Source organism: Sylvia atricapilla, chromosome 19, assembly GCF_009819655.1.
Source record: "Sylvia atricapilla isolate bSylAtr1 chromosome 19, bSylAtr1.pri, whole genome shotgun sequence".
NCBI classification, from domain to species: domain Eukaryota; kingdom Metazoa; phylum Chordata; class Aves; order Passeriformes; family Sylviidae; genus Sylvia; species Sylvia atricapilla.
Genome location: NC_089158.1, coordinates 5,028,507 through 5,056,270, shown reverse-complemented (window position 1 = coordinate 5,056,270; position 27,764 = coordinate 5,028,507). Strand labels below are relative to the sequence as shown.

General features: G+C 52.7%; 2 protein-coding genes across 5 annotated transcripts; one reads left to right on the top strand and one right to left on the bottom strand.

Moving 5' to 3' along the window:
* Positions 1 to 462: 462 nt before the first annotated feature.
* On the bottom strand, positions 463 to 21,825 carry TRAF2 (TNF receptor associated factor 2). 4 transcript variants are annotated; one of them, XM_066332602.1, is made up of 10 exons: positions 21,523 to 21,825; positions 18,693 to 18,913; positions 18,037 to 18,115; positions 17,588 to 17,686; positions 9,859 to 9,930; positions 8,265 to 8,339; positions 6,955 to 7,314; positions 5,843 to 6,020; positions 4,185 to 4,333; positions 463 to 3,491 (listed from the first exon to the last, which is right to left on the bottom strand). In XM_066332602.1, exons 1-10 carry the CDS (start codon positions 21,538 to 21,540, stop codon positions 3,273 to 3,275), a joined length of 1,470 nt encoding a protein of 489 aa, XP_066188699.1. In that variant the 5' UTR covers positions 21,541 to 21,825; the 3' UTR covers positions 463 to 3,272. The 4 variants fall into 4 exon arrangements, with proteins under 4 accessions (XP_066188699.1, XP_066188700.1, XP_066188697.1 ...); XM_066332603.1 differs by lacking the exon at positions 21,523 to 21,825 and adding an exon at positions 20,115 to 20,151; XM_066332600.1 differs by lacking the exon at positions 21,523 to 21,825 and adding an exon at positions 19,524 to 20,030.
* A 2,558-nt stretch (positions 21,826 to 24,383) lies between these two features.
* Positions 24,384 to 27,536, top strand: EDF1 (endothelial differentiation related factor 1). The gene is made up of 5 exons (XM_066332582.1): positions 24,384 to 24,543; positions 24,669 to 24,720; positions 25,723 to 25,883; positions 26,379 to 26,472; positions 26,993 to 27,536. The coding sequence occupies exons 1-5, from the start codon at positions 24,466 to 24,468 to the stop codon at positions 27,052 to 27,054; spliced, it is 447 nt and encodes a 148-aa protein (XP_066188679.1). The 5' UTR covers positions 24,384 to 24,465; the 3' UTR covers positions 27,055 to 27,536.
* Positions 27,537 to 27,764: the final 228 nt, after the last annotated feature.

Genomic DNA, 27,764 nt, shown 5'->3' with positions numbered 1-27,764 from the left:
CAGGGGCCCATGGTCATCCCTTGTGTTTCTTTGACACAGAGTGAGTGGAGACCAGCAGGCTGCTGCTCCACAGGTGTTTAGTCCCTCCGTGGGCTGGTGCTGCAGCCTGGGAAGGGCTGGTCCTGGAGGCACTGGGCTCCCAACAGCAGCGAGGGAAAAGCAGCCTGTTCTGGAGGAGCTCAGAGCTGTTACAGCTCAGGAACAGGAGTGTTGGGTTTGCCTTAGCAGCAGCAGAACCACTGGAACTACTGACCCAACACTGCTGCACTGGCTCCCACTGGCCTTTTGGCCCAGTGGAGCTCCAGCAGCCAGACTCCAGCTCCTTCCCTTGCCATTACAGCCCCCCTGTTCCCTCCTTGTTTGGGAGGCAGGAGCTGGGGAGAGTTCCCAGCACAGAAGCCCCTAGCCCCAGGCAATCCTCCCCCATGCTGTGCCCAGCATCCCCTTGCTCATACACAATGATGCTGTTCAAACAGCTTTTATTAGTGGTTCTGACCATACTACCCCCTCAAGGAAAACAAAATCTAGTTCACAGTGCCAGGCTGTAATGATGTGGTCAAAAGGGAAAAAACCCCCACAAAAATCCAGCGGTGGCTTGTGTCCAGTGTTTGTCTATGTGGCTGCCAGGCTGGCAGAGCAGTGCCCACAAAGGGGCTGGGCCCCGTGCCTGCAGCACATCAGCACAATTTCTGCTGCCAGCTCCAGAGCTACTAAGAGTCAAAAAAGGCCCGTACAGGGTCAGCAGCACGAGAAGGGTGGGGAGGAAAAAGCTCCTGGCAGGAGGGGCTGACAGGCCATGTTTCCTCTCCAGCAGTAACCCCATGGCCTGAAGAGCTCAGCCTGAGCTTTGCTGCAGCTCCGACTCTCCCACTGACCTTCCAAACATGTGCTGGGGCAGGAGGACCAGCTCCCACCCTGAAAGCAGCCCAGATCCCAACTGAGTCAGGGTTTCCACAGACACTCCTGGCACTACCTAGCCAGAGGCCCTGGTCCTGCTGCAGACAGCACCCCACGAGCAGACATTCTGATGAACACAGAAGCAGCTCCCCCCCATAACACTTAATCCCCAGTTATTTATGAGCAGAGCTGACCTTCTTCTCCCTTCTCAGGCTTTTCCAAGCATCCCTGGGGAGCTGATGTAGATGGGAGCAGGGCTCTGCTAGCCTGGAATTTTCCTCATAAGGCACAGGGTGAGAGCAGCAACACAGGGCATGATCTGTCCCTTGGGACAGGCTGGAGGGGGCTTGCACAAAGGGAAGGGTCCTGTCACCCCTCTCCCATCTCAGTTAGGCTGTGCTGTCACCAGCTTCTGCCCCCTCCCCAACAGCAGGGGCTGGGGCTGTCCCCAGGCCCTGCACACACAGGTGTGAGAAGTTGCCCACTGCAATTCCCAAGGGCTCAAAGGTCACCCCAGCACCTGTCTGGAGAGCCCCCGGCCAGCAGAGCAGCCCTGGGTGCAAGAGGTCCAGCTTAGGCCAGGGTGCAGCTCAGCCTGCAGGGCATTGGGCACCCCTAAATTCCTGGGCAGCAGCAGGGACATTCCAAACAGCCCCAGGGGCAGGGCAGGGCAGAGCCTGATGGTGTTCTGCACCCCTTAGGGTGGCTGTGCCAGAGCCAAGGTGTGCACAGGTCACAAGCCTGGCAGCCCCTGCAGCCAGCAGACCCAGGCTGGGCACCTGGCAGGAGCTGCTGGCAGTGGAGGGTCGATCCCTGGCAGCCATCGAGGAGGATGACTATGCCTCCTGATGAGCAGCACAGGAGCCACCCAGGGCCCCTGAGCATTGTAGGGTGTTCACAGCTGGTTTCTGTCACCAACAAAACATCTTTTGGAGCACGTTCAGCCACTGACAGGGGTGTGGAAAGCCCAGGCAAAGGAGGCAACACAGCTTTGAGTCCTGGGCCCTGGATGAGGGCCCAACCAAAGCTACCATGGCCACAACAAAGCTGGAGAGGGCACTATGCAGGGATGTGGCAGCCAGTTCTTCCCCACTAACACCAAGAGAAACCTTCTCATGGTTGCTGAACATGTGCTGTTCAGAGAGAAGGAGCCCAGGGACAGAAAGGGGACAGCACACTTCACTTCTCCAACCCCCAGGTTCAACGTGGGGCCTTAGTGAAAAAGAGCTCCAGGGTGCTGTCACATGGAACCAGCTGGCCCATGACTCCTGAGCTCAGTGACAGGGAGAAACAGTGAGGGACAGCTGGTGACTGCAGGCCGTGTGGGAGGGCAGGGGCTGGCCAGCAGTGCCCACTGCATGGGCAGACAGCACACATCCCACAGCCCGAGGCAGCAGTGCTCACACAGACACAGCAGCGTGGCCACAGATGGATGTGGAGCTCAACAGCAGCAGGGATCCTGGGAAGGCTGGTGGAGATGTCCCACCATGGGAGCGCAGCCAGTTCAGAGTCTGTACCTTTGTTTATGAGCAAAGATAGCTCCCAGCACAGCACCCAGCACACAGGACAGAAGGGGACAGCGCCTGGGGCTCTCAGGGTGCACACCGAACTCTGTGTCACCTTCCTCTCCTGGCACAGGATGGACAATCTCCACAGCAGATTCACATCTTCCCTACATCCCTGGTGCTGCCCCATGGTCCCTCCTGGGCAGCAGCACCTTCTGCCCCATTCTACACTCCAGCACACACCACCCATCACACACCCAGCGAGGGCTGGACTCAGGGCTCTCCTGCCCTGCAGCTGAGCTCAGCACCCTCCTAACACATCAAGAGTATCAAACCAGTCTGTCTCTCTTGCCCAGCTGGCTCTGCAGCTGTCACACGCCCTCCTTGTCTCTCAGGTGTGGAACAACCAGCAGTGCAGTGCCATGGCACCCCAAAGCACACAGCTTCCAGGAACACAGAGATCTCAGAGGGAAATCCTAGACAGCTGAGCCAAAATCCACAGGAGGTGGAGCTCAGGCAGGGCAAACCGCTGTTTTACTATAGAGAGCTGTGGATGTCGGCTGAACTGGTAGAGCAAGAGCTGCACTGGTTTCCACTGGAGTCCAGACAGCAGCAGTTCAGACATCCAAGTCCCTGCAGGAAATCTTCCGTATCCCACGGCCTGCCAGTGTCCACCCAACCCTCTCCTCAGGAAAGAGGGCTCCCAACAGACACCTCGTTTCCACTCAGAGCAAAGGTCCCTTTTCAGGAAGGGCTCTTCCCCTCTCTGTGCCCCCTCCTCTCACTCTGAGACCCGCCTGAAGTGCAGCACAAGCAGGAGATGCCCTGGGCAGTGCTGGCTCCATGCTCACTGCTCCGAGGTCAGGAGGGTTAGAGGCCCGTGAGATCAACGATGGCTTTAATAAAGATGGCATCATCACGCACGTAGGAGTTCTTGGCTTCCATGACGGACACGGGGCAGAAGAGGGGGCAGCCACTGGCAATGTTCATCTCTGTGACAGGGCGCTGGAAGGACGAGGACGTCACATCAGGGCGGAAGGCATCAATGATGTGCTCCCGGTTATTCTGGTCCAGAAGCATCAGGGTGACCTGTGGGGAAAGGTGAAAACATAGGGGAGTGGCTGAATTAAAGACACACGGAAGCCCAGCCCAGTGACCTGCTGTGAGACATGCAGACACCAGCAGCCACAGCCACCCTGTGCACCTGCAAACCAGAGAAACACCTCTGGGTGGTACCAGCAGAGAACATCACCTCAGTAATGTCCTGTAGAAATTTTCCCCCATCCCTACATCCTGCCTGTCACTGGAAACTTCCCTGTGGCAGCACAGGGCTGTCAGACTGACTGAAAAGCTACACCTTGGTCTCAGTGCCAACACTGCACACAGGTATTTCCCTGAGGCAGGGCTGTTGTCCTCTCTGCATCCACTCGTGCCCACTTACACAGTCTCCATGTGTTCTGCAAACCTGCAGTGCCAGGAGCTGGAATCTGGGCTCCTGACATGGAGTGAGCACCCACTGACCCTGAGCTCTGAGGCCACCACAACCTTCCCTTGCCCTCAACCCCTGCAGAGGATCCATGGGGTTCCAAACATCCCATGTCACCTCCTTGCCCCACAGCACAGCCGGTACTCTCAGCACACCAAGGGAACCCCCACAGCAGCCAACGCAAAGCCCTTCCTCTGCCTTGCCAAGTGGGCCAGAGTGACAGTGCCGAGAAGCTCAAGTGGGTGCCAAAACAAACAGGCCGTGGCTGGACACAGTGGGCTCTGCTCCAGACCCACCTTCTGGTTGAAGGGCCACCGCAGCAGCGCATCGTTGGGTCCCTTCATCACCACAAAGAACAAGGACAGGTGGGTCCCGCGGCCGGTGCCGTCCCCGTTCAGGTACACACGCAGACACATCTTGTAGCCATACTTGCTGGTGTAGAAAGCTGTCAGAGAAGTGTGGAACAGGCACAGTGAGGGTCCAATGCAGCACAGCCTGGCACCAGCAGATGTCTCTGAACTCTGAGGGCTCTTAAGTTTGGAGTCTGGGAGGAGCGAGGTCTGGGCTGCACCAGAGGTGGTCAGGAAAGCCAAAGGCCAGGCAGTGCAGCCCCTGGCCTGAGCAGATGCTGTGCACAGAGCTGCTGATCGGGGAGGGCTATTCCCTCACTGCCAGGGGAAATCTGCCACAGAGTTGGGCCACTCCTCCTGCACTCCAGCGCTCAAGGAGGTGTGGTTCATGGCAGTAACACTGGTGAGCAGGAGCAAACTCCCCCACAAAGCGCCTGGCTGGGGGCAGAGCACACTCAGCACCCCTGCTTGTGAGCTGGTGCCTGTAGTCAGGGCAGGAAATCAAGCAAGTGAGCTTTAGCTCTCATTTGGATCCCCATGGCATGGCTTGGGCATGGAAAGGATGGGATCTCAGGCACTTTCCCACCCCAGAAATCTTGGGAATGCCTGTAGTGTGACTCCAGACCTGTGTGGGGTCACAGCTTGGAAGGGGACCTGCCAGAAGTCACCCTACCACAGGTTCCAGAGCAGCACATCTGGAACTGGTGAGGCTCAGTAGGCACAGGCAGAGATCAGAGGTCACAGCCAATATTTTACTGCAGGACTTGGTGCTTTTCCCAACAAGCAAACTATGAATTGCAAAGACACTGTGCTATTCTACAGGGTGAGGAGCAAGAGATCGGGTCTTTGTCACTGCATCCCTTTTGGCAATCCCCAGTTGATTTCCTCTGCTCCTTCCTCCCCACCTGCTTCACTCAAAGGCTCTCAGGACAGATTACCCTTTTGTTAGTCCAAGGAGAACATCCCCACTGCCTCTCTGGGCCTTCTCAGCACTCCCCTCACCCTGTGAATGTAAAACCCATAGAGGAACAGGAGGAAGGATTGCTCCAGACTGGTGGGAGTAGCCAGGGAGATGGACCAGGCAGCTGGACATCCTGCTCTCCCTGGCCCAGGCAAGGAGCAGAGCAAGAACCCAGCACGGCCATCCCCCTTCCCCCTTGAGACTGATGGGCTTCACTCTGGCCTGTCCCAGGTCAGGCCCTGAATGAACCTTCCTTGTACAATTTGCTGTTTTGAACTCAAGATTTTGCCCTTTGCCAAACCCTGTGGCAATCACACTGTTTTCACAATACTGCAAGGCAGTAACCCCACTTCCTTTTCTCTAACACAGGTATCAGCTGCCTTTGTATTTAATGCAAACCAAACAATTACAGCCAATTCCCTTTCTCATCCCATCCACAGCCTGCACCTCTCTCCTCTCAGCCCTCTCTTCCCTCTTGGAACAGCACTGCTCTGCCTACTTCCCTCTCCAAGACAAAACACCCCCTTCCACATGGAATTTTTTCTTTTTCTCAGCCTGGCCTTGGCAGCATGGCCCAAGCAAAGAACCTACCACGAGACCCACACCCAGCTGGGATACAAAAGTTTTTGGGGATTTTGCACACCTGGAGAGAAGATGGCAGGAGAGCGGCCTGTTATGGCCTCCTGACGCTTCCGGGCAAACTCCGTGATCTTCCAGACGAAAACCCCGTCGTAGGTGGAAGCCTCCATGTTGCGGATCTTCTCCTCCATCTCAGCCATGGCCAGGTCTTTGAGCCCAATGCTCCTCTCCAGCTGCCGGACCTGCTCAGTGGGACACACGGTGCAGGTTAGAAACACACTGGCTCTGGGGCCTGGGAGAGCCAGCAGACCCTTGGGACTGCTCCTTAGTGAGACCTTCTCCAGAATGGACAAGGAGTGCAGGAAGGAGAAACTGAGCAAGATAAACCAATTCACTGAAGCCTCCTTCTGCACCCTGTCACTCTGGAGAAGATTCATTGATACAGCTCAGTGCTTGAGCTGGAAACCTTCCTGTAGCCAATGTAAAACTCCTTCCAAGGAGCTGTTCTATTGGCTGAGCAGCACAAGAAGCGAGGATGGGGAAAAAAATCCCCAACAACTCAGCACTGTGACAAAACTAAATTGAGGAAGAAAAGAACCAACATCCTCTGGAGCGTTCGTTCCTGTCAGCTCACAGAGGGTCACACCAGGTCAGCTGCCTAGACAGCACAGGTACGCTGCAAACTGTACAGCTCCAGGTGCCAGGAACACTAGGAGCACTCCACAGGGACTGTGCTGGAGCACACTGGTGGAGGCAACTCCTTCACACCTCCAGCCTGTTGCTGCAGGCAGCAGCACTGATGGTACTCCTCTGGCAAAGGCAGCACTCCTTTGGAAAGATCTGGAAGGTGAGCAGCCCCACAGATTCAGTGAGATGCAGTGAAATTCTAGGTGCTCTGGCTCTTGTCAGAAAACCACTGAGGAAGAACCCCTCAGTATCTTGCCCAGCTTGATAATTAACAGAGATCCGATGTCTTACACAGGTCAGTTAAATTCCCAGCTTTTCCAGGGAGCTGTTGAGGGTTGGGCACAGGCAGAAAGGGTATTTTAGTTCTGCCTTCAGATTTGTGGAGTTTCAGGGCCGGGTGGTGAAGCTCTGCTAGCTCATGACATGGAATGGAAACAGGAAACAGCCTCTCCTGGGAGTGCTGGGAAGCCCAGACGAGCAGTTACACACCTTGTTGCTCAGTGTTTCGATTTTCTCCTGGTCCAGCCGGTGCTGGCGGCTGTAGGCTTCAGCTGTCAGGGATACTCTCTCCACCTCTCGGTTGAGCACACAGACAATGTTCTCAAAGGTCACTGTTTTCCTCTCAAGGGCCTCACACCTTCCCAAGAGCTCCAGGGATCGGGAGAGCTCCGACTCGGAGCACAGTGAGTTTGCTGCCAGCAGTGGGGAGCTGTTTTGTGATGAGGAAAGGACAGGAAGGGGTTTTGGGTCCCCAGCACCAGTCCTGAGGCTGAGCACAGAGCTCAGCAGCATGTAGAGATGCTCTGCCAAACACTTCCTTTCATGTTCCAGGAGTTTTTCATTTTCCACCTACGTGAAGAGAAATACATCCCCCATTCAGCATGTGCAATCTATATCCACAGAACAAATTCCTCCTATCCACAGAACAAATTCCTCCTATCCAAGTCACAACATCAGCTTTAAATTTATGATTTACAGGGGGGAAAAACAAAGAAAGAATTAAAAAATGTGTTTTGGTGGGGGTGGTGTGGGGTTTTGTTTCATTTTAGAAATGCTTCAAAGCACACACAATGAGGGATGCTAAACACTTCCCCTAGCTGTACTGGTCTGCTCTGCCTTCCTCCAACCCTTCCCAGAAAAGCTCTGTCAGATGTACCCAACAGCAACAAAGGACAAAGCCTCACATAACCCCCTGGAGGAGGGATTTATATGAACCAGTGGGACGTGCAAAAACTAAGTGACACAGAGAAATATGGCCAGGGCCCAGTTCTTTGCCCACAGAATCACTGCAATCACAAGTAATTACACACTTGCTTGGACTCAAAGAGACCTTAAAACCCATCCTGTCCCTCTCTCTGCCTTGAATAGGGACACTTTCCACTAAACCTGGTCACTCTAAGCCCCATTCAACCTGGTCTTGGACATTTCCAGGGATCCATGGCTCCTCAGGGCAACCTGTGCCAGGGCCTCCCCTGGCACTCTCACAAGGAACAATTTCTTCCTAAAAATCTTATCTAAACCTGACCTCTGGCAATGTGAAGCCATTCCCCCTGAAAACAGCATAATCACCAGAGTCCCAAAGCACTCAGGGTGCTCTTTAGGAGATTTCCTTCCACAGGAAGGAAACACCTGGGACACTCGGACTCTGTACAGCAGATGATGTGAAGCTCCATGTGCAATGGGTTTAACCAAATACCTGAAGGTAAACACGTGTGACAGTTTGGGCAACAGCAGTTTGCAGGTGAACTCTAATGCTGGGACTGAAAAGCCCCAGGGTAACCCAAGAGAGGAGCCCTTACCACCTCAGCACAGCCCACAGCCTCAAACCGGCAAGGCACTTTGGATCTGCCACAGGTCTTCACGTGGTCCCGAAACTAGAAAGGCAGGAAGGAAGGCAGTGTTAGATCTTATGTGTCCCCAGTGCTCCCTCTCCATCCCACTGACATTTGGGAAACTGCAGCCAAGCTGAAGAATGCCCAAGCTGTGGCTAACCACCAGCTGCCACAGTGCCCACTGCCCACCATCAGGTGTGACTTTCACTGGACTACAAATACAGCCTTGACCTCTGAAAAAAGCTTAATTTCCACTTCTCTTGATGGCTGGGAGGTCTCACTGCTCACCTGCACATGCAAGAGAGAAAAAGCAATGGGTGCAGGTACAAGCTGTGTATGCAGAACAATGAGCTCCCCTGAGGGCTGAAGAATGGGAGGCATTGGCAACAACCCTATGAAACAAGGGCACATTTCATTTTGGGCACTTCACACACCTCTGGTCAGGACGTGCTATAGGCTGGTATTTTTACCTCCAAGCCCAGCATTACATTTCTGCAGAGAGGTGTCACTAACCCCTCAGCACTGGGATGACTTGTTCAGGTTCCCACACAGCTCATGATTAATCCAACAAGCACTGTCACAGCTTCAGCTTGGGTTTAGTACACCCCTCACCATCAGACACCAGAGCTGTGTTCTGAACAACCACCATATTTCCTCCCCACTTAACTCCTACATCTGCTGCAACAGATGTCAATTAAAACTGGTTTAAAACCACTTTTTTAAAGACTTCTAGATCCATCTGGCTTGTGTAATGAGTTGGGTTACTCAGAGTTAACATGACAGCAAGTAATCAACAAGAATTTGGAGAGATAAACAGCAGAGTTAATATTTAAACACAGGGTAGATCACTCATGAGACCCCATGAGCTGGCTCTCTCCTAGGCTTCAGCCTGCAGATAAGCTGGGCTGTACCCCAAACCTCAGCCTGCAGAAAAGCTGAGCTGCACCTCCACCTCCTCCTTATGCTGTCACTTGGAAGAACTGTTTTGCTTCTCTTTTTGCTGCCTCTGTTCCTCTGCTCTGCTAAAGGGCTTTTTCCAACACTTCTTCTAAAAATATTTGCCTGTAGAAAGCAAGATGGTTTCAGATGAATGTGCTTTTTGAAAATGTTTCCAAAAACTTGAATTCTTCACACTTTTGAGCCTTGTCCTAGGAGCCAGCAACCTGGAGATGCTATAGGCATGGATTCCATTAGATGATTAATTAGATATCAATTAATACAGCTGGAGATGGGCTCTCTTTCCAAAATTGCAGCAGTGGTTGATGCAGTTGCTCTACACAGAACATAAACCTATGAGTGTGTTTTTCCCACAGAGGCTCTGCCCCCAGACATGGTTCCAAGGGAGGTGGCAGTGGCAGCACCAACACTGACCTGTGAGTGCCTTGAGCCACATTCCCTCACACCCATCCTTATGGAAAACTCACATCCACACTAACAGCTGCTACTCAGTTGTTTTCCTCACTTCATTCCCTGATGGACTCTGTTCATCCCTGCTCCCAGAATACCAAGCTCAGCCCATCAGGACACCAAATACCCCCACGGCACAGAGTTGGACAGATACCTTCTCCCTGGGAATCTTCTTCCCACAGCCTTCACAAGTCAGCGGGAATTCAGGGCAGACTTCATCATGAGCCTGTGAAGGAATGTATAGGAGATATTTGTCCTCAAATAAAACCCTCATGGAGGTTCTGTGATGGGCACAATCCCACGGGGGTGGGTTTATACCTTATTACAGTCAAGTGCTGGATTTACCAACCTACATTCAGACCTTGGTCATGCTGATCCCTCTGAGCTGCTGACTCATCCTGTGAACTCCAGGCTAACGCAATTTTGAGTGCCTACATAGCCTCAACCTCTATTTAAAAAATGCTACAATGATTTAGAAAAAAATCAAATTATTGCTTTAATGGCCAAGATAATCAATGGGAAATTCCATTTATGGCTCTGCCAGGAGAAGACACACTGAGGCAGGTTGAGTGGAGTGAGCCACATGATAATTTGGATAATTTTTCCACTGTAATGGTTATCAGCCAGCTGAGGCACAGGCCCTGTGCCAGCTCATCACACGCCAGGCTGAGCTGTCTGATTGTATCTTCACATTTGAATTAGAATACTATTTTTCAACCAGAAAGAAAAATATTTTTAAACTGTTTCATTTACCAGTCCCTGCATACAAGCACCTGCCCCCTGCAGCCAGAGTCTGGGCTGGGTGATGGCCAGAGAGGCTGAACAAACGACCAGGGCAATGTCATCCTCTGTCCTCAGTGGACTCTTGGGCAACAGTGCTGGCTAAACGGAATGCTGGAACATGCCTCTGCCTCTATGCCATTTCCACACTGCTTAAATCTTCTCGTTATACACCCACCAGTTGAAACAAGGCATTGGAAACACCATGAATATGCAGATCAAAACTCAAATTAAAAGATAAGAGCAATGAAGTCTCCTGCCACGGTAGGGACAGAAAAAAATCCAACCAGGAGCATTTCTAATGCAGCCATCTGAAAACAGATGTTTGAAAACTTTGTCACATTGAATATCTGTTACCTTCTGGGGGGAACATGCACAAACCTCACCATGTCACACATTAAGTAGCGAAAACTGAAACCAGCAGTAGCTCCATTCCAGCTTCTTGGTCACTCTCTCCTTTTTATGCTTTAAATGAGTAACTTAAGCTCAGAGCTTCACTGTGTGTCCCTGGAGAGATGAGTGGCCAGCCAAAGTGGGGTCTGGGGGGCACTGCTGCCCACACAACAGGGCTGCCTGCAGAGGAGGAGGAGGCCAAGTGCCTGCCTTTATCCCACTCACTCAGAGGGGCTGAGCCCTTTTTTCTTCTACCCACCTACTGCTCTCATGTTCTAAAAACACCTGATAACATCTACCCCATGACCCAGAAAGCACTGGCAAAACAGACGGTCTAGATGAAAGAAGGAAACTTCACTGCAGAGGCAACTATTTTAAAAGGGAGTATTTCAAACTTATGGTCTCCCATGCCAGCATGCTGGGTGTGAAACTACCACCCTCTCCACACTCCCCTTCACCCAGCATTTATCCTCCATCCTGACTCTCCTCCACACCACAATGCCCAAGAGTGGGCAGCTCTGCCTGCAGCACGGGAAGGAAACCAGCCCTGCTGAGCTCAAAGTGCAACTGTTCTGTATGTAAATGGTTAAAGGCATGCAGAAGCTGCAGCCAAGCGCAGATCCAAACATTTCTGTATAAACAGTTTCAGGCTCTTCTGGAAACCCCTGTTCCTCTCACCCCACGTGGGTGTCAGAACAGAGATGGATGGTATTACTGCTGGAAGAAATCCAACCCACCCTGGGAGCCAAGAGCAGGGGTTGGCACTCGAGACTGATCTGCCACACTCCATTCCCCTAGCAGTGGAGCAATCCTCCTGTTTATATCTTTCCCAAACCCACAGCTGTAGCTTCTGCTACAGGGATAAGCGCCACTGACATCCAGGCACTTGCTTGGAAAGTTTTTGGGAGCTCTAGAAATCCATGGCTGTGAGTAGGAAGGTCACAGCAAAGGTCAGGGCTGGCGCAGAGGGAGAAGGGACAGCAGGACAGGCTCAGAGGGATTTTTTTCCTCCAGCAAAATCCCCTGGTCTTGGAAAGTCACTCCATTAGTTTCCTCCTAGCACAGCAACAGTAACCATAAGCAGACAGCTCAAGGGCTTGGCAGCTGGAATGGAGCAACAAGAAGGAAGCAAAACTACCAGGATGGCAGAGGAAAGCCAGCTGCCACGGCACAGGGCACAGCAGTGGCTATCAGGGCTTGGGTGGTCTCCAGCACCAGCATTATCCTGTGCACCACTTGGCTCCTTGGACATGGTAGCCTGGCTACAAGGAAAAGGGTGGGCCCATGGAACTGTAGAGAAAACACCAAAAATGGGTCTCCAGTGCAAAAGAGAGAGTTTTGACGGAACCTGAATCCTTTGTGCTAAGAAGCATCAGGTGCTTTGTGCACCTCTGTCAGCTCCCCAGGGGCTCCAGAGCCTGCAAGATGGGAATGTGCCACACAGGGCAGGTGTTTGGGGATGCTTTGCTCCTCTGAAGTCTCCATGACTTTCTGTACTGCAGCTTCTCCTGCCAGGGAAGTCCTAAGCTGGTTCTATGCCAGGTTTGTTCAAATCTTTCTCCATACAGGTGAGTCAGGCTACCAGGCACAGGGTGACCACATGCTCAGTCCTTGTGCTACTGCATGGAGCCCAGCAACACAAGGCTGGAAAGCAGGAAGCCAGTCTGTAATTCCTAGTGCCAAGTGGGAATGGGAGCTTTCTGGGACCATGACATAAGCTGGTGCCAGACATAAACCATTCCTTTGCTGGGACATGCTGTTGACAGATCCAAGCAAATTCACTTGGCATCAAATATTCAAACTTCAAAGCAACTGTCAAAACAAAAGATGAAGTTTGCATCAATAGGTACTGTTGACTCCAGCTGGGCAGGCAGTGAGGGCACGGGAACCCAACACACCCACACTGCTGCTCTGTGCCCTGGTGCCCACTCAAGCGAGGACTAAAGGCAACAAACCCCCCCTTGTGGGGGTTCCTGTGGGCCTGGCTCACAGCTCTGTTCAGACACAGGGCAGGAACTTGTTTTCAGTGTTGAAGTTTTGTTCATCAGCTGTTAGAGCTGATCAGACGGAGGTTTGATTTGGGGATTGCCGGCAGAGGGACACCAAGGCAATGTTTCAGGCACTGAAGACAAGCGTAAAGGCAAGGGCAATTTCTTAGGGCAGAGGAGAGTACAAAGTGCTTCTGAAGCAGCAGCAGTTTTCTGCCATTTTCTAAAATAGTTTCTGCCACTCCTGCTTTCAACTACGAACAAGCATGAAGTGGTGGCACACTCCAGGATACTTTTTCCAAACCCCTCTACAATTCCCTCAGCTGCATTCATGGCGAGGGGTTTCCTCACAGTATAGAAGGCACACTTAGCACTCACTTCCACTTCAAATCTTGTGACTTACAGCTTTTCATTCTCCAAGGGACAGACGTCAAAACTATTAATTTTTGGGCCACCACAAGAAGGCTGAGCTGGTTTCAGAAGTGAAGAGCAGACCCTCTGCAGCCGGGGCTTTCCAGCCCCCTCCCACGCAGGCTCTCCAGCACTCCCTGTGGCTTCACCTCCCACCACAGGTTTGGACAGGAAATCGCCTCATGTCTGGGCAGCCAGCTACACTAATTACTGTGGGGACTGTCAGCGTGGCTGGGATGTGTTTGTGGGCCTCAGCTCTGGCTGTGGAAAGTAAAGGTGTGTCTGATCCCTTTTCCAAAAGCAGCAGGTCCTTTTGGTCACCTGCATGTGCAAGTCAGGGATTCTCTCACCAGAAAATTGTCTGGTCCTGCTGGTCAGGCTGGAGCTGGCTGCAAACTGCACTTCACCACCAGGCCAGAATTCAGAGCCAAAACCTTTGGAAGAAGACAATAAATGCTGTACTGGGTTTTAAAGGCAAGGTTGGTCACCCTGATACAGCAGCACCAAGTGTTCCTGCCGCAGCACCACGAGCATTGTACCCCACACAGACAACACTGATACAACACTGAGGTACAACTTCGTGGAGCAGGAGACAGGTGAACGAGCTTGAAAGACCAACAGCTCTCCTCTAAGCAATGTACAAAACCCTGAAGATGAAGTTTCAGCCTGAGCTGAAAATCACCACCAAAACCCCTTGGGGCATTCCCGGGGTGCAGCTGGGAAGGAGAGGCATGACAGAGCACAGGAGGAACCCCCAGCACCACTTTTCAAGAGAGAGTTTTCTCTAGATAAGGTGTGGTAGGGGTTCTATAGCATCTCCTAAGTATGAATTGTGGGCAGAAAGGAATGCCTGGTTATCCTGTTCTTCTGGTGCCAGGAAGCCACGTAGCCCAGAAGGGTCTGCAAAGATCCTTTCTGGCACCTCAGGCAGAAGCTGTAACATCGAGTAACATCACTTGGGTTCGCAGTTTTGCACTTTCTGCAGCCTCCCAGGTTTCACTTACAAAGAACTCTCTAAAACTAAAGTGACAACAACAAACTCGAGGAAAGCACATTCCTCCAGCATGGATTAAGCCAGCTTGTTCCCACACCTGACTGTTGCTCAGCCTCAGGAGCTGAGCTCATCTGAGCCCCACAAAACTTGGTTTAAATACAAATGTCATGTTTAAGCTTAAAACTTAGTTCTCCTTCCTAAAATTGGACAATTTCATTTCCTTATGTCTCAGTTAATTCTGTTTCCATCTGAAGAGGGCTGAGTTAAATGCCCTGTCTGGGGTAACCAAGGGGAACTCCAAAGCTGACCCCATGTGTACCCCTCCTCAGCTCCCTCCTCCCCATCCCAGTCCTGGGGGAAGGGCACAGAAAGGGAACTGGTGGGATGAAAGCATAAATAAAAGGTGTATGAAAACTGACAATAATATGTTGATGAACAAGAGAGGGACATGGGCAGCTAGAGATACTGTAAGGCAGGAAGAAAAACACACCAGAGCTGAGGATCCACAAACTCCCTCTCCTGGATATCACCAGGATCGTTTTTGAGGTTTTTCCTTTCATTTTAATGGGCTGGGTTTAGTTTCTGCAGCCGTCCTCAACCTGTGCACTTGAATCTAAAGGCTCATGCCCACAGCCTGATTTTCCAAATGTATATGCAGACAGACTCATCAGGAAATAAGGTCACTAATAAAAGGAAAAACTCTTAACCTCCTCTCACAAACTACTTTATCCAAATGCCGCTGAATATTTACAGACTCGAAAAAATGCAGCCATAAATCCAGACTTAAATATTTCATATGGTCCCCACAGCTTGAAGCAGAAGTGCAAGTCATGTCCAAACAGACTGCACTCATTCAGTTTTGTGCTTCCTTCTGAGAGGCAAACTTGAGTCTGCCTGAACAGAAAGCAAAACTGAAATCCATTTTACTCCTTTTTTTGAGGCTTAAGCTTTCCAGCTGCAGAACATTTTTCCCCTGTGTGTGCCCTGATAAGATTAGCAAACCAGAAGTGACAGTAACTCTTCATTTGCAAGGGGAGAGCAGCCTCTCTCAGCACAACACATGATTTTTAAATTAGCAAACAGTGAATTTACTCTGAGGGACTTTCCATGTCCTGTCAGAAAGAGCTCTGAGGGACTTTCCAGAGTGGGAGTGCTGAGCTGCTGCAGGACGTTACCCACAGCACAACTACGGGTGCAGCTCTTCTGCACCAGGCAGCTCTGCACTGTGGCCCTGAAGGCTGCCTTTAACCTCAGCCCAAGGTACCAGGAGGCTCTGGGTTAACACAGCCATTCCACACCTCCTTTCCCAGCCCTCCTCAGCCACACACATGGCTCTGGCAGCGTGGGGACAGCCAGCCCTGATTAAACACCACAGCTCTTTGGCAGGCGTCTGGGAGGAGGTATCACAAGCCAGGCCTTGCCTCCTCCCACCAGTTCCTAGGAAAGAGACAGCTTTTCCTGAGAGGGCACAAAATAATCTCCTTCCTTAGGCTGAATGCCACCAGGGCAGGCAGGAGAGATGACTCAGCCCCTGAGAGGAAGCAGCCAGCCCTGCTCCAAACCTGCCACAGGACTCCCCGAGACTCACAAAAACCCCTGGCAGGGAAGATGCATGCCACAGACCCACAGCCCACAGGGCCACACCTCTATCAATCATCCTCTGTCCCAGCAAATGCCAACCTGAGGCTTGGGAAGATCAGCTGGAGAGTAAAAACAAGGCACAGACTCATCCATTCAGGAGCTCTTCATCAGCTGTGTGCAAGGTTCTGGGGCACCCCATGCTCCTGCAGCCCTGATCCCAGGACAGGTCTCTGCCCTTCTGAACTCCCAGTGGAAGCTATGGCAGGACTCTAGCCCTCAAACACTTGTCAGAATGCACAGAACCTTTGGCAGCTGAAGATTTTTGCTGCTGAGCTCTGCAAGAACACGCTAAGGGAGGAAAAGTTCAGCACAGCTCATCAGCCACAACACAATCAGCACTGCAAGTCACTGACAGATACAATTTGGTTTAGCATAATGAAGATGACCTCACTATAATCATTGCAGAAGACATCAGACTTCTGGGCACCAGCAGAGATTAAAGCATGCAGGAAACAATCTGCAGACACCAGCACAGTCTGAACCTGAACTCTCACTACCAGTGTACCCTGTCCCCAGACATGCAATCCCCAAACTCTGTGCTGTGAGAGTGATAAGCTTTTCACCTGAGGCTTCTTCAGTCCCACATCCACACCAATGAGCCTCTCACAGATGTACAAATGGGAGCTCACAGCAGCAGATCCATTTAGCACCAACATCCTCATCTCTTGGACTGAACTTTGAGCACACAGCAGAAGGCTCAGACAGCAGGAAAAAGAAGAAGAGCTGCAGAAACATCTCTCTGCTAACAGGCTCAACAGTATGGACAAAACACTCAAGCCTGATGGGCAGCTGCTGTTTCTTCCTTCCACCTTGCAATGGCATCATTGAAAGAATCCCAGTGTTAGCCTGGAAAGACTGAGGTTAAACCTATTCCTGAAACACATCTCAGTCACCACCAAAGCTCTGTGAACCACCAGGCTACGATCTTTATCCAGAGCAAGTGTTAAAGGGAAATAAAATGTATTCCTCTTATCTCATGCCTCCTGTGTGCTGGTTCTGCCATTTCAAGAGGGATGACAAAATTGTCCTTCAGGAGCCAAAACCTTCACAGACATTCACATGCTATGGACCAAGCACCCACAGTCACAACTAAAACCTGGATTAAAAAGCCAGTGGGTGCTAGTAGCAGCATTTCTTCTCTCTCTCCTTGAGGAGAAATGAGGTGGAAAAACCATCCTGTCCAGCAGCCTTGTGTCTCAGAACAGCTTGGGGTGATGGGTGACCAGACAGTACCCAACATCCAGTCCCACTGCCCTGGTAGCTCTGGAGACAGCTGAAATGGGATCAGGTCACTTTCTGTGAGCTGACGGAGTCCGAAGAGTTTTAGGTTCATAAAATGCAGAAAAACTCAGAACCATTTCATGGCACAGCAATTTCTTGACAGTCTTGTACAGCAGAAAAGAGCTGCAAAGAGAGCAGGTGGTTCCCATCACAGAAGGGACGTGCTCACAGGCAAATCTCTGTGATCATAAGCAAACCTGAACCAATCTCAGTTCAGGCTGTGCCCTCAGCAGGGCACACAAACCCTCACTCAGGGAACCTCTCCAGCTGACAATGAAGTCCAGGGATTTGACAACTTTCCCCCACTGTCAGCAGGCATGGACAACACTCTGAGCCTTCCCCAAAAACAGAGGCAAGAAGGATGCAGATGTGCCAAGCCTTGCTTTGGCCTGTACCTCATACTCTTTGATGGTTCCCTTCCAGGTGCAGCCACTGTTGATGCAGACAGCAGGCAGACTCTCCACTTCCCGCCGCGCCGCGTTGTCTGGGAAAGCCTGAAAGGGGAAAAAAAAAGCAAACCACAAATATTACTGAAGGGTTGCACTTTTGATCAGGACTTTGAATCTTTCTGAAAACTCCTCCCAGGCCAGTTGCCCCATCAACCCTCGGAGGCGTGTGAACAGCAACCAAAGTAGTTGCACCATTAAGTAGGGCACCACTACACACATGTGACCTGGATTTCAGCACTGAGGAATTCAACACAGTAATCACCCTTCTCATTGCTGAAGCAAAGAGTTCCTAGGAATAAGGGGCTCTCAGAGCTCGTGTCTTAAACAAAAACTGCAACTGCTATTACTGATTACCAGGGATCTGTTAGATTTTTTTTCAATGCATTTTTCCTTACCGAGCTTGTTTCCAGAATAGAAATTCCTTCTTCATATATTCCTTCCTGGATACAGCTGGCACACTTTTGAGGTCCAGCACTGTCAGACAGAAAAATAATCATCAAACATGACAACAACAACAAAATAATTTATGATTTAACAATAAATTGATTTTTGGTAACTTTATGAAATGACAGTGTTTTCTTATGTTTAAAGCAACACATTGAGCTTGTGCGTATTTTTGATGCCTATTTATAATATTTTTCTTCTGGCAATTAATCATTCTATTAGGCTTCCCTCAGTCAAAGGTAGGAGTGAGACAGAACACAAGGAAACTTCTCTGGAAGCCAGCTTGTGCTTAAACCTCTTCCATTTTGACACAACAATGAAATGACTTTATGACTGTGATGAGGACTGAAGGAGATGGGCAGACCTGGACTGCCTCCTCAATGGCAAAAACAATGCAGGGGATTCTGGAAAAGAGAACTTTGAAGCAACAACAAAGGCAAGTCAGAGATCACACATCCCCTTAGAGAAAAGGTGATGCTGAACCTCAACCACTGAACACAGACTCCTTACTGAGAAGGTCCTGAAAATGACACTTTTCTCTGCTTTTGTTCTTGAAAATGCCTTTTCAAGCATTTTGCCTTCCCACTGAAGGCACTGAAGCAGTTACCTGATGATTTTCTTCAGGCAGTAGGAGCAGTAGCGATGGCCACACTGTGCCTGGAACGGCCGCCTCAGGATGTTCTTGCAATCAGAGCACAGATATTTGACCTCCAATTTAGTTCCCAGGATCTCCTTTGCAAACCCAGGCTGGTTTAGATCCAAAGAACCAGGTGGAGAAGAATTTGCTGCTGCCATGTGAACGAAAAGTTCTGGCTGTACCTCCAGAGACTGAAAATAAAAGCATTTTTTCCAACTGATTATAATTGCATGGGGGTGATTTGTCATACAAACTGTGTTACTCACAGATTACTAGATTGTCCCCCAACACAAGTGAACAGACTGATGCAAACCACACCACAGGCCTGTCTTCACCTCCCAAATATAGGAGGAAACTTGAATTTTAGAACTAAATCCAGAACACAGAGACAGGAAGAACAGACCTAATAAAACCCTCTGTATGACTTGACTGAAATGCAGCCTGTTTAGAGATATCTAGGCTTCTTGCTCCAAATAGGGTAAAAAACTGTCTTAAAGGTGATGAGAAATAAATATAATAAACTCAGTTCACCAAAAACCTGTTGGCCACCATAGCCTACCAATGCCTGCTTTCACTCCTGTCAGCTGTCAGGAGGGACCAAAATTCTGCCCAGAGGCAGATGGTCCCAGATGTTCCTGGGGGGATGCTGAGCACACAGCAGAGCCCAGATTTAGTGGTGGTGCCCAATCGGGCACAGAGAGTTCTCCAGAGCGATGGAAAATGAAGACACGAGAGGCAGGAGGAAATTGGAAAGGAGGAAAATAATAAAATGCTTTTGTTTTGGCTGCTTACATATCTCACCTTCACTCCCTGTGACTGCATACCAGAGCCACCTGAAACACCTAAAGAGCACATCCGTGGAGTCCCGTGGTTTGAGTCGGAAAGAACCGTAAAGCTCATCTTATTCCACCCCCTGCCATGGGCAGGGACACCTTTCATTGTCCCAGGCTGCTCCAAGCCTCGTCCAACCCGGTCTTGGACACATCCAGGGATCATGGGGCAGCCACGGCTTCTCTGGGCGCCCTGTACCAGAGCCTCAGCACCCTCACAGGGAACAATTCCTTCCCAATTTCCCACCCAGCCCTGCCCTCTGGCAGTGGGAGCCATTCCCCCTGGTCCTATCATTCCATGTCCTTGACCAAAGTCCCTCTCCAGTATGTTGCCCCTTCAGGCACTGGAAGGGGATCTGAGGTCTCCCCGGAGCCTCCTCTTCTCCAGGCTGAACACCCCAAACCTGTCTCCGGGAGGAGCCCCCACGAGAGGAGACACCGCGAACCGGATTAGAGCCCGCGGCTGCCTCTCTCCCCCCGTGCGGCCCGGAGGGCTGTCTGCCGGCCCGGGCTCCCGGAGCGAGGCCCAGGCCCCGCCGCTCCCTGAGGGCCCCGCACTCACCGGCCCTCGCTCCGCGCCTGCACCGGAAACCCCGCCAGGCCCCGCCCCCGGACACGAGTGGCGGCCCCGCCCCGCCCACTGCCCGGAACGGCCCCGCCCCAGGGACAGCCCCGCCCCAGGGACAGCCCCGCCCCAGGGACAGCCCCGCCCCAGGGACAGCCCCGCCCCAGGGACAGCCCCGCCCCAGGGACAGCCCCGCCCCAGGGACAGCCCCGCCCCAGGGACAGCCCCGCCCCAGGAACAGCCCCGCCCCAGGGACAGCCCCGCCTCCGACAGCGGCCCGCCCACCGGCAACGGCCCCGCCCACCGGCAACGGCCGGCCCCCGACACCCTCAACACCATCACCCACCCCTGCACCCCAACACCCCACACCGACACCCTCATCACCCACCCCCTGCACCCCCAACACCCCACACCGACACCCTCATCACCCACCCCTGCACCCCCAACACCCCACACCGACACCCTCATCACCCACCCCTGCACCCCCAACACCCCCACACCGACACCCTCATGACCCACCCCCTGCACCCCCAACACACCGACACCCTCATCACCCACCCCCTGCACCCCAACACCCCACACCGACACCCTCATCACCCACCCCCTGCACCCCCAACACCCCACACCGACACCCCCAACACCCCCACACCGACACCCTCATCACCCACCCCGGCACCCCAACACCCCACACCGACACCCTCAACACCCCTACACCGACACCCTCGACCCCTCAACAACACCACCCATCCCTGCGTCCATCCCCAATGCCCCCAACACATCACGCATCCCTGCCACCCTGACACCTCGACAGTGACAACCACTCCATCATCACCCACGTGTGCACCCCCAACACCCCCACATCAATCCCTGTCACTGCCCTCAACAACCCTCCGTCACACCCAGTTATGCCCCCTGTCACCCCCCCCCAATGTCACCTCCCTTCAGCTTCTCAGTCACTCCCTCACCACCTCCTGTGTCACTTCTTCCCCAGCACCACCCCTCGCTGACTCCTCACGGTCTCCTGCCATATCCCTGCCTCAGGCGACTCTGCTGGGAATGAACCCAGACCTCCTGGGACGCCCTCACACTCCGCCAGGACTCCTCATCTAGCTCCTGGGTGCCCCCATCCATCCCCTGAGCACACCTCCTAGGACCTCCTGGGTGCCCTTGTCCATCCCCAGGGGCTCCCTAATGCGCCCTCTGCACCTGCTGGAGGCGGACCAAGAGGGACTGTGGTGCTCAGCCTGGGGCCACCTGACCCCCCCGGGCCCCACTGGGGACAGCCACCTCCTGCTGCACTTCCCAGGTGAGCAATCCCTGGTCCCTTGGAGCGAGCAGTGGCACCCTGAGGAATCGTTTTAAGGCCACTTTTGGTCATTTTGGGTACCAGTGGGCCCTCGCCTACCTGCGCACAGAGTGCCATGGCTGCCTTGGTGTCCCGTGGCGCCGGCTCTGGGGACAGGTGGAGGCCGGCGGCCGGGAAGGATGGGCGGTGGCAGGACGGAGACGGCAAGGCGGCGATGGCAGGAAAAATGTCGTGTGGGGGAAACGCGCGGCGCACGCAGCCCGCACTGAAGTCACGGCGAGGTGCTTTTCGCAGGGGAACTTGTTCGGCAAAAGGTCACAGCAGCAGGATTTGTCACCCGGGGTCCCCAGCCTGGCTGCCCCCTTAGCCTGCCTCCGGCGCGGGGGCTCCGGGGCTTTACCATCTGCTGCGCCGGCGGGGCGGGAACGGGCACGTTCTCACTGCGGGGAATTCACCCGGTGCCGGGGAAATCCTCGCCGTCAGAGCCGGGCGCGGTGACACAGCAGTGACACAGCGGCCAAGGTGACTCTCCTGCGAGCCTGGCTGCGAAGACGGGGCCGGGGGGGAGCGGGTCGAAGTGAAGGGGGCGGCAGTGCCGTGGGGGGTTCGGCGACACCGAGAGCTCGGCGAGAGGCCAGGTGCTGCTCAGGCACCGTCAGGGCAGGGTGCTCCCTATCAGAGAGCCGGGGGCAGCGCATCCTTGCGTGTGTCGGCACCGGGAATGGCACGAGCGTAGCTCCCCTGGAATGGGCACCGCTTCACCCACTGCCCTGCAACAGCCCTTTTCCCAGCACAGCCGTACTGGTCTGGGAAACACCGGCATGGAAAACTTGGTGATGTCATCCACTGAAGAAAACTCCTGTCTGCACTTCCTGAAATGCCCGTGACCTGGCAGCAGTGTCGGGGCAGGACGTGCTGTTCCCGAAGGGACAGGAAACACACACCAAAGGCTTCCTTGGAACGCCCGCCGCGGGACGGGACCGTGGGGCTGCTCCCAGATGGGATGGGACAGAACGCCCTGGAGTTGCTCACGATAGCCGTGGGATGCGATGGGACCACCTAGGGCTGTTCCCAGTCCTGCTGTTGCGACACCCTGGTTCCACCCCACGGCTCAAGGAGAGAGTCTTGCACCCCGCTAATGTTCCACCTCCAGAGCTGTTCCCTGGGAGCCGGGGCCAGGCGTGCTGCAGCGACAGGTGACAAATGTGAAAAACAAATTTCACTCTTTAAAATTTTTGGAAGTTTAATAAAGGACAAAAAGGGACAATATCCAGCACTGGGGTGTTTTGGTGTTTGGCCAAAGAACACACAGTTAGCTTTAAACAATGTTCTCTATAGACTGTTATATTACTGGGGGTACATGCATATCATGACTTCATAGATGATTCAAACATACTTGTGAGTATTTGATGTTCTAGGAACCCTTTTGTTTGGTTTTAACTTTTGACTTGTCTGCGTGACATCCTGTAGATTAGTCCCATATATTTATTTCTTCTTGATAACGAGGAGTCAATAAATTCTCCGGGACTGTGGATTTTGTCACTGTTATCACTTGGAGAGGCCAGTCCGCAGATGGGAGAAATAACATAATTGTTTTACACCATTCTCTGAGTTAGTTACAAAAAAGCATTTTAACATTACATAGTCTCTATTTTAATATTTTTCTAAACGTTACTATTTATATAAGCTATATGGTGCATACATAAACTGATAGATTATATTATACTAACTAGCAGTTAAAAGGAATTATAAATTGTACCATATCAAAATACTTGTGATTAATAACAACATGCAAAAGCTAATACATAAATGCAAAAGTCAATATAATATTGTCGTTTTAATACAAATGACAGATGACAAACCCCCGGGGCCTTCCCGGCACCTGATTTCCGAGCAATGCCCACATCATCACCGTGACCGGGATCTGGCCGCTCCTCCTGTGCTTTGTCATGGGAAGACCCCACAAAAACCCACCCGGGGAGCGTTAACTCCGTGCCCTCTCGCTTCAGAAATGAAGAGAGCAGGAGCAGCTTTTCATGCCTTTACTGCGAAACTTTCTAGGTGATTCTGGTGCAGTTTAGGGATTTTCTTAGGGATCGAATGACAGATTATCCTAAGCTGGAAGTGACCCACCAGGACCATCCAGCCCAGCCCCTGTCCCTGCCCAGAGCCCCACCAATCCCACCCTGGGCATCCCTGGCAGCGCTGGCCAAAGGCTCCTGGAGCCTCGGGGCCGTGCCCATTCCCTGGGGAGCCTGGGCAGTGCCAGCACCCTCTGGGGGAAGAGCCTTTCCCTCATCTCCAGCCTGAGCCTGCCCTGGCCCAGCTCCAGCCCTTCCCTGGCTCCTGTCCCTGGCCCAGAGCACACACCGGTACTGCGCGGGAGGAGCCGCAGCCCCCGGTGAGGTTTGACCGCAGTACCGCCCTATCTAGGCTGAACCAACCCAGTGCCCCCAGCCCTACTCCTCTGGCCCCCCTCCATGCCCGTGCCCGTCCTGTGGATGCTCTGCCGGGCTCCCCGCAGCACGAAGGCCCCACACCCCCGCCCTGCCGATGCCCGCAGGCGGGCCCGGTACCAACGGGCCAGGGAAAACCGACACGGCAAACCACCGCACTGCGCATGCTCGGCTCGGCCAGCCGAGCAGGGCTATTGGTCAACGGGTCTGACAGCGCCGCAGAACGAACCAATCCCTGCCGGGTGCCGGGTGACTGGCAGGGCCGATAGCCAATCCTAGTGTGTACAGGCACCTGCCCTCCGGCCCAGGTCGGCGTGCGCACCAGCCAATCGCATAGCGAGTAAGCTGATTGGCAGGGCGCTGCACCTATCAAATGGATAGACGTCACGCCAGGCTGCTGTTAAGCCAACTGTCCATGCAGGAGCCTCAGCCCCGCCCGCTGGGCTCGCGCCTGTCCCCGCCTATGAGCGGCCGTCTTTCCTGACGGGCGTGCACCTCGCCCTATCTGCGGGCGGCACGGCCACGCCCCGAAGGCGGGCACTGGGCGGTTCCCGGCGGCGGGCGCGGCCCGGGCGGGGTCGGAGCGATGGCGGAGAGCGACTGGGACACGGTTACGGTGCTGCGCAAGAAGGGCCCGAGCGCGGCCCAGGCCAAGTCCAAGCAGGTCAGCGGGGGGAGCGGTGGGGGCCGGGTGCGGGGCCGGGCAGGCGGCGGGCCTGGGCTTGGCGTGGTCGGGGCTGCCGCCCCGAATAGCGCCGCCCTCACCGCGCACCTTCGCTCTTTCCGCAGGCGATCTTGGCGGCCCAGCGGCGCGGCGAGGACGTGGAGACCTCCAAGAAGTGTGGGTATCCCGCGGGGGCGGTCCGGTTTGAGGCGGCTGCCCGCGATGGGGAGAGGGGGCAGGAGGCGGCAGCGGCCGGCTGAGCCAGCGATCCCGAAGTGGGCCGGAACGCGCAGCCCCGGCAGCCGCCGGGATGACGTCCCTGGAGCTGCCCCTTAGGTTCTGGTTAACCAGGGCAGAGCTCTGTCTGGTTTCTGCAGAGATCTTGGAAGAGCTTTTATGATCTTAAAACTTAAGCTCCCCTATTTGGCGGCGTATTTCTCTTGTAAATTTGAATGGCTGCCGGTCTTCCTATGGCGCTGCTCTTTAAAAATTCCTTGTTTCCTCTACGATGTAAATTGCCGTATTCTTTCACTGTGCGGAGGCGATTCTGATGCTGGGAAATAGATAGAGAGATGATCCTTGAAGAAGGTTAATCAGCTTTATTGGGACACCGAATGTCAGAGACTAATATGAGAGAATGGATTCAAACTAGGGCTTAAATAATATATCTAACATGAGAGAAAACAATGTGTTTTTTAAGGTCAGTCTTTCAGCAAAGCTAAGTACAGTTAGACTTTACTAATAAAAGGTGTCAGAAAATTGCTTAAAAGCCACTTACTCGTGCTGCCTCATATCTGAGCAAGCACGATTCAAGTTCAAGTATTGACTTCTCTGTGCTGCAGCACAAAGGTGTGTCTTCAGCAAAGTTTGAGCATTAAATCCCCAAGGAAAAGCAAGACTTACCCTGTCTGGAGTGAAGTTCAGGTGTGAAGTAAGAAAAGGAAAGGGCTCTGTATGGCAAGGTGTGCACAGCACCGTGAGCAGGGCTAAGGTAATGTTCCCTGATGGTCAGGTTCTGTGTGAGATTCATGTTGATGTTGGTATGTTGAAACACTGACAGCTCCCTGGGATCCTAGGCAGCTGAGGGCTTGGAAAACGTCCTTTGATACTTTTTGGCATGGCTCTGAGCCTTATTTTGTTTGTCCTTGGTTGTTTTTTTGTTCTTGCTTTGAATGACAGGGGCAGCAGGCCAGAACAAACAACACTTCATTACAAAGAACACGGCCAAGCTTGACCGTGAAACAGAGGAGCTGCACCATGACAGAGTTTCCCTGGAGGTGGGCAAAGTGATCCAGCAGGGCCGGCAGAGCAAGGGCCTCACACAGAAGGACCTGGCCACGGTGAGTGGACCACCTCCAGGGGCAGCTGCAGTGGGGTGGTGTCATGGGCTGGAGGTTTGGGAAGTGCAGCATCTCTGGTGTCTGATGTCCTGGCAGCTTCAATTGTCTGGGAAGGATTTTGAGGTTTGTCTGTGCAGCCCTTGAGCTGCAGGTTGGAGGCAGAGCCTCTCTCTGGCTCTGAGCTGGTGGGAGGCTGCTCCTCACTTCCTCTCAGCAGCACACGCCAACCCGAGAAGTTTGTACCATCTGGGCTGAGCAGTGTTAGCAACTCCCTGCTGTCTGAAGGAACAGCAATCCCTGGTAGTCCTACTCCTTCTGAAAAGGAGGGAGGTCAAAGTCCATTTTTGATGGATGTCACCAGTGCTGGGACACTGCAGAGGGGGTGCTGGTGGGGATGGAGTCAGTGTGAGCAACACTTTGTCATCTCTCCTGGCGTAGTGAGAGGCCATCCCTCATCTGTGTGTGTCCTGTGTGAGACTCATCCTCTCTTTGCAGAAAATCAATGAAAAACCACAAGTTATCGCTGACTACGAATCAGGACGAGCAATCCCCAATAACCAGGTCATGGGAAAGATCGAAAGAGCCATCGGTGAGTTAAGGGAGACTTCAGGAATACCACAAGTGTTTGGAAGGGTGGTTTGAGGGAAGGTATTTACTTTTTTCCTGTGAGGAATGTTGCTGGCTGGAGTTTATCGTGGGTGGGGTGCCATTAAGTCATGTTCTGATAACACCTGGATCTGCTGACTGAACCAGGACTGGGAGCTCTTGATCTTTGTCTGCACATTCATGCCTGCAGCTGTGCCCTGGGGGTCCAGCCCTATGTGCTTGCCCCCAAAACCTGTGAGATGCTGAGACCCATGGAAGCCTGTTTGCACTTGGGGAAGGATTTAGTGTTGGTTTTACTCTCCTGGGCTGGTTCAGATCCCATCTGATCAGTTTTTGTTTGAAGTTTGGTCTTATGCTCCTAGAAACTAAAGTAGGATTCTCTTGAACTCTGGTTCCCCTGCGCTCTTGATGTCCTCTTCCTTAAGGCTGAATTTGGTGGAACTAAAAGTTATTTGGTGAATGACTGAGTGCTGATGGTGGTGGTCTCCTTTGTCTTTTTCCAGGCCTCAAACTGCGTGGAAAGGACATTGGAAAACCTCTGGAAACTGGCCCCAAAGGGAAATGACAACAAAGCCTCGAAATTAGTTTGCTCAGACTGATCTGGTTCTCCTCAACCACTCTGCATATTGCCAAGCTGAACAAGAGGGTTTCAGACTTGCTTTGGGGGGGAAATATGCTGAATCTGTACCTGCTGTAAAAAGGCAACCTTAAAGAAGCAATTTTCCTGATATTTGTTTTTCCTTGCTCCTTTTCAGAGATTGAGGATCTAAACCCCAAGAAAAGAACCCAAACCCTGCCTTTGATTTGCCAGAAAACATGTGCATTGTGGTGTTAGCAGCAGCTGATGTTAAGGCACTTAGGGTGGTCTGAAATGTGATGATTTAATTGAAACAATGTGGGGAATGGGTGAGATATATTATATATAAATGATTTGGGAGAGTTGGGGCTTGATCAGAAATGATGTTTCAGTCACTGTATCTCATGGAGTTTGGTATGTTCTTTCCAGCCTGTTTTAAAGAGATCTATAATAAAGTTTGATACCCTTCAGTTGCCCAGGGGAGCTGCTGCATGTGACCCAGCTGCTAGTAAACGTTGTGTCTGGGCGTGACTGGAACTGCACCACATCTGGGATTGTAATTAAAGGGACACCTGGGGCTCCTGGAATGAGGGTCAGTGCTGTCACAGCCTTCCTGGCTGTGTCACCTCTTTCTGTGTCAGGGATGGCACAGCTTGGCCAGCAGCCTGGGGATGGAATCAGTGCTGTGGAGGTGAGGG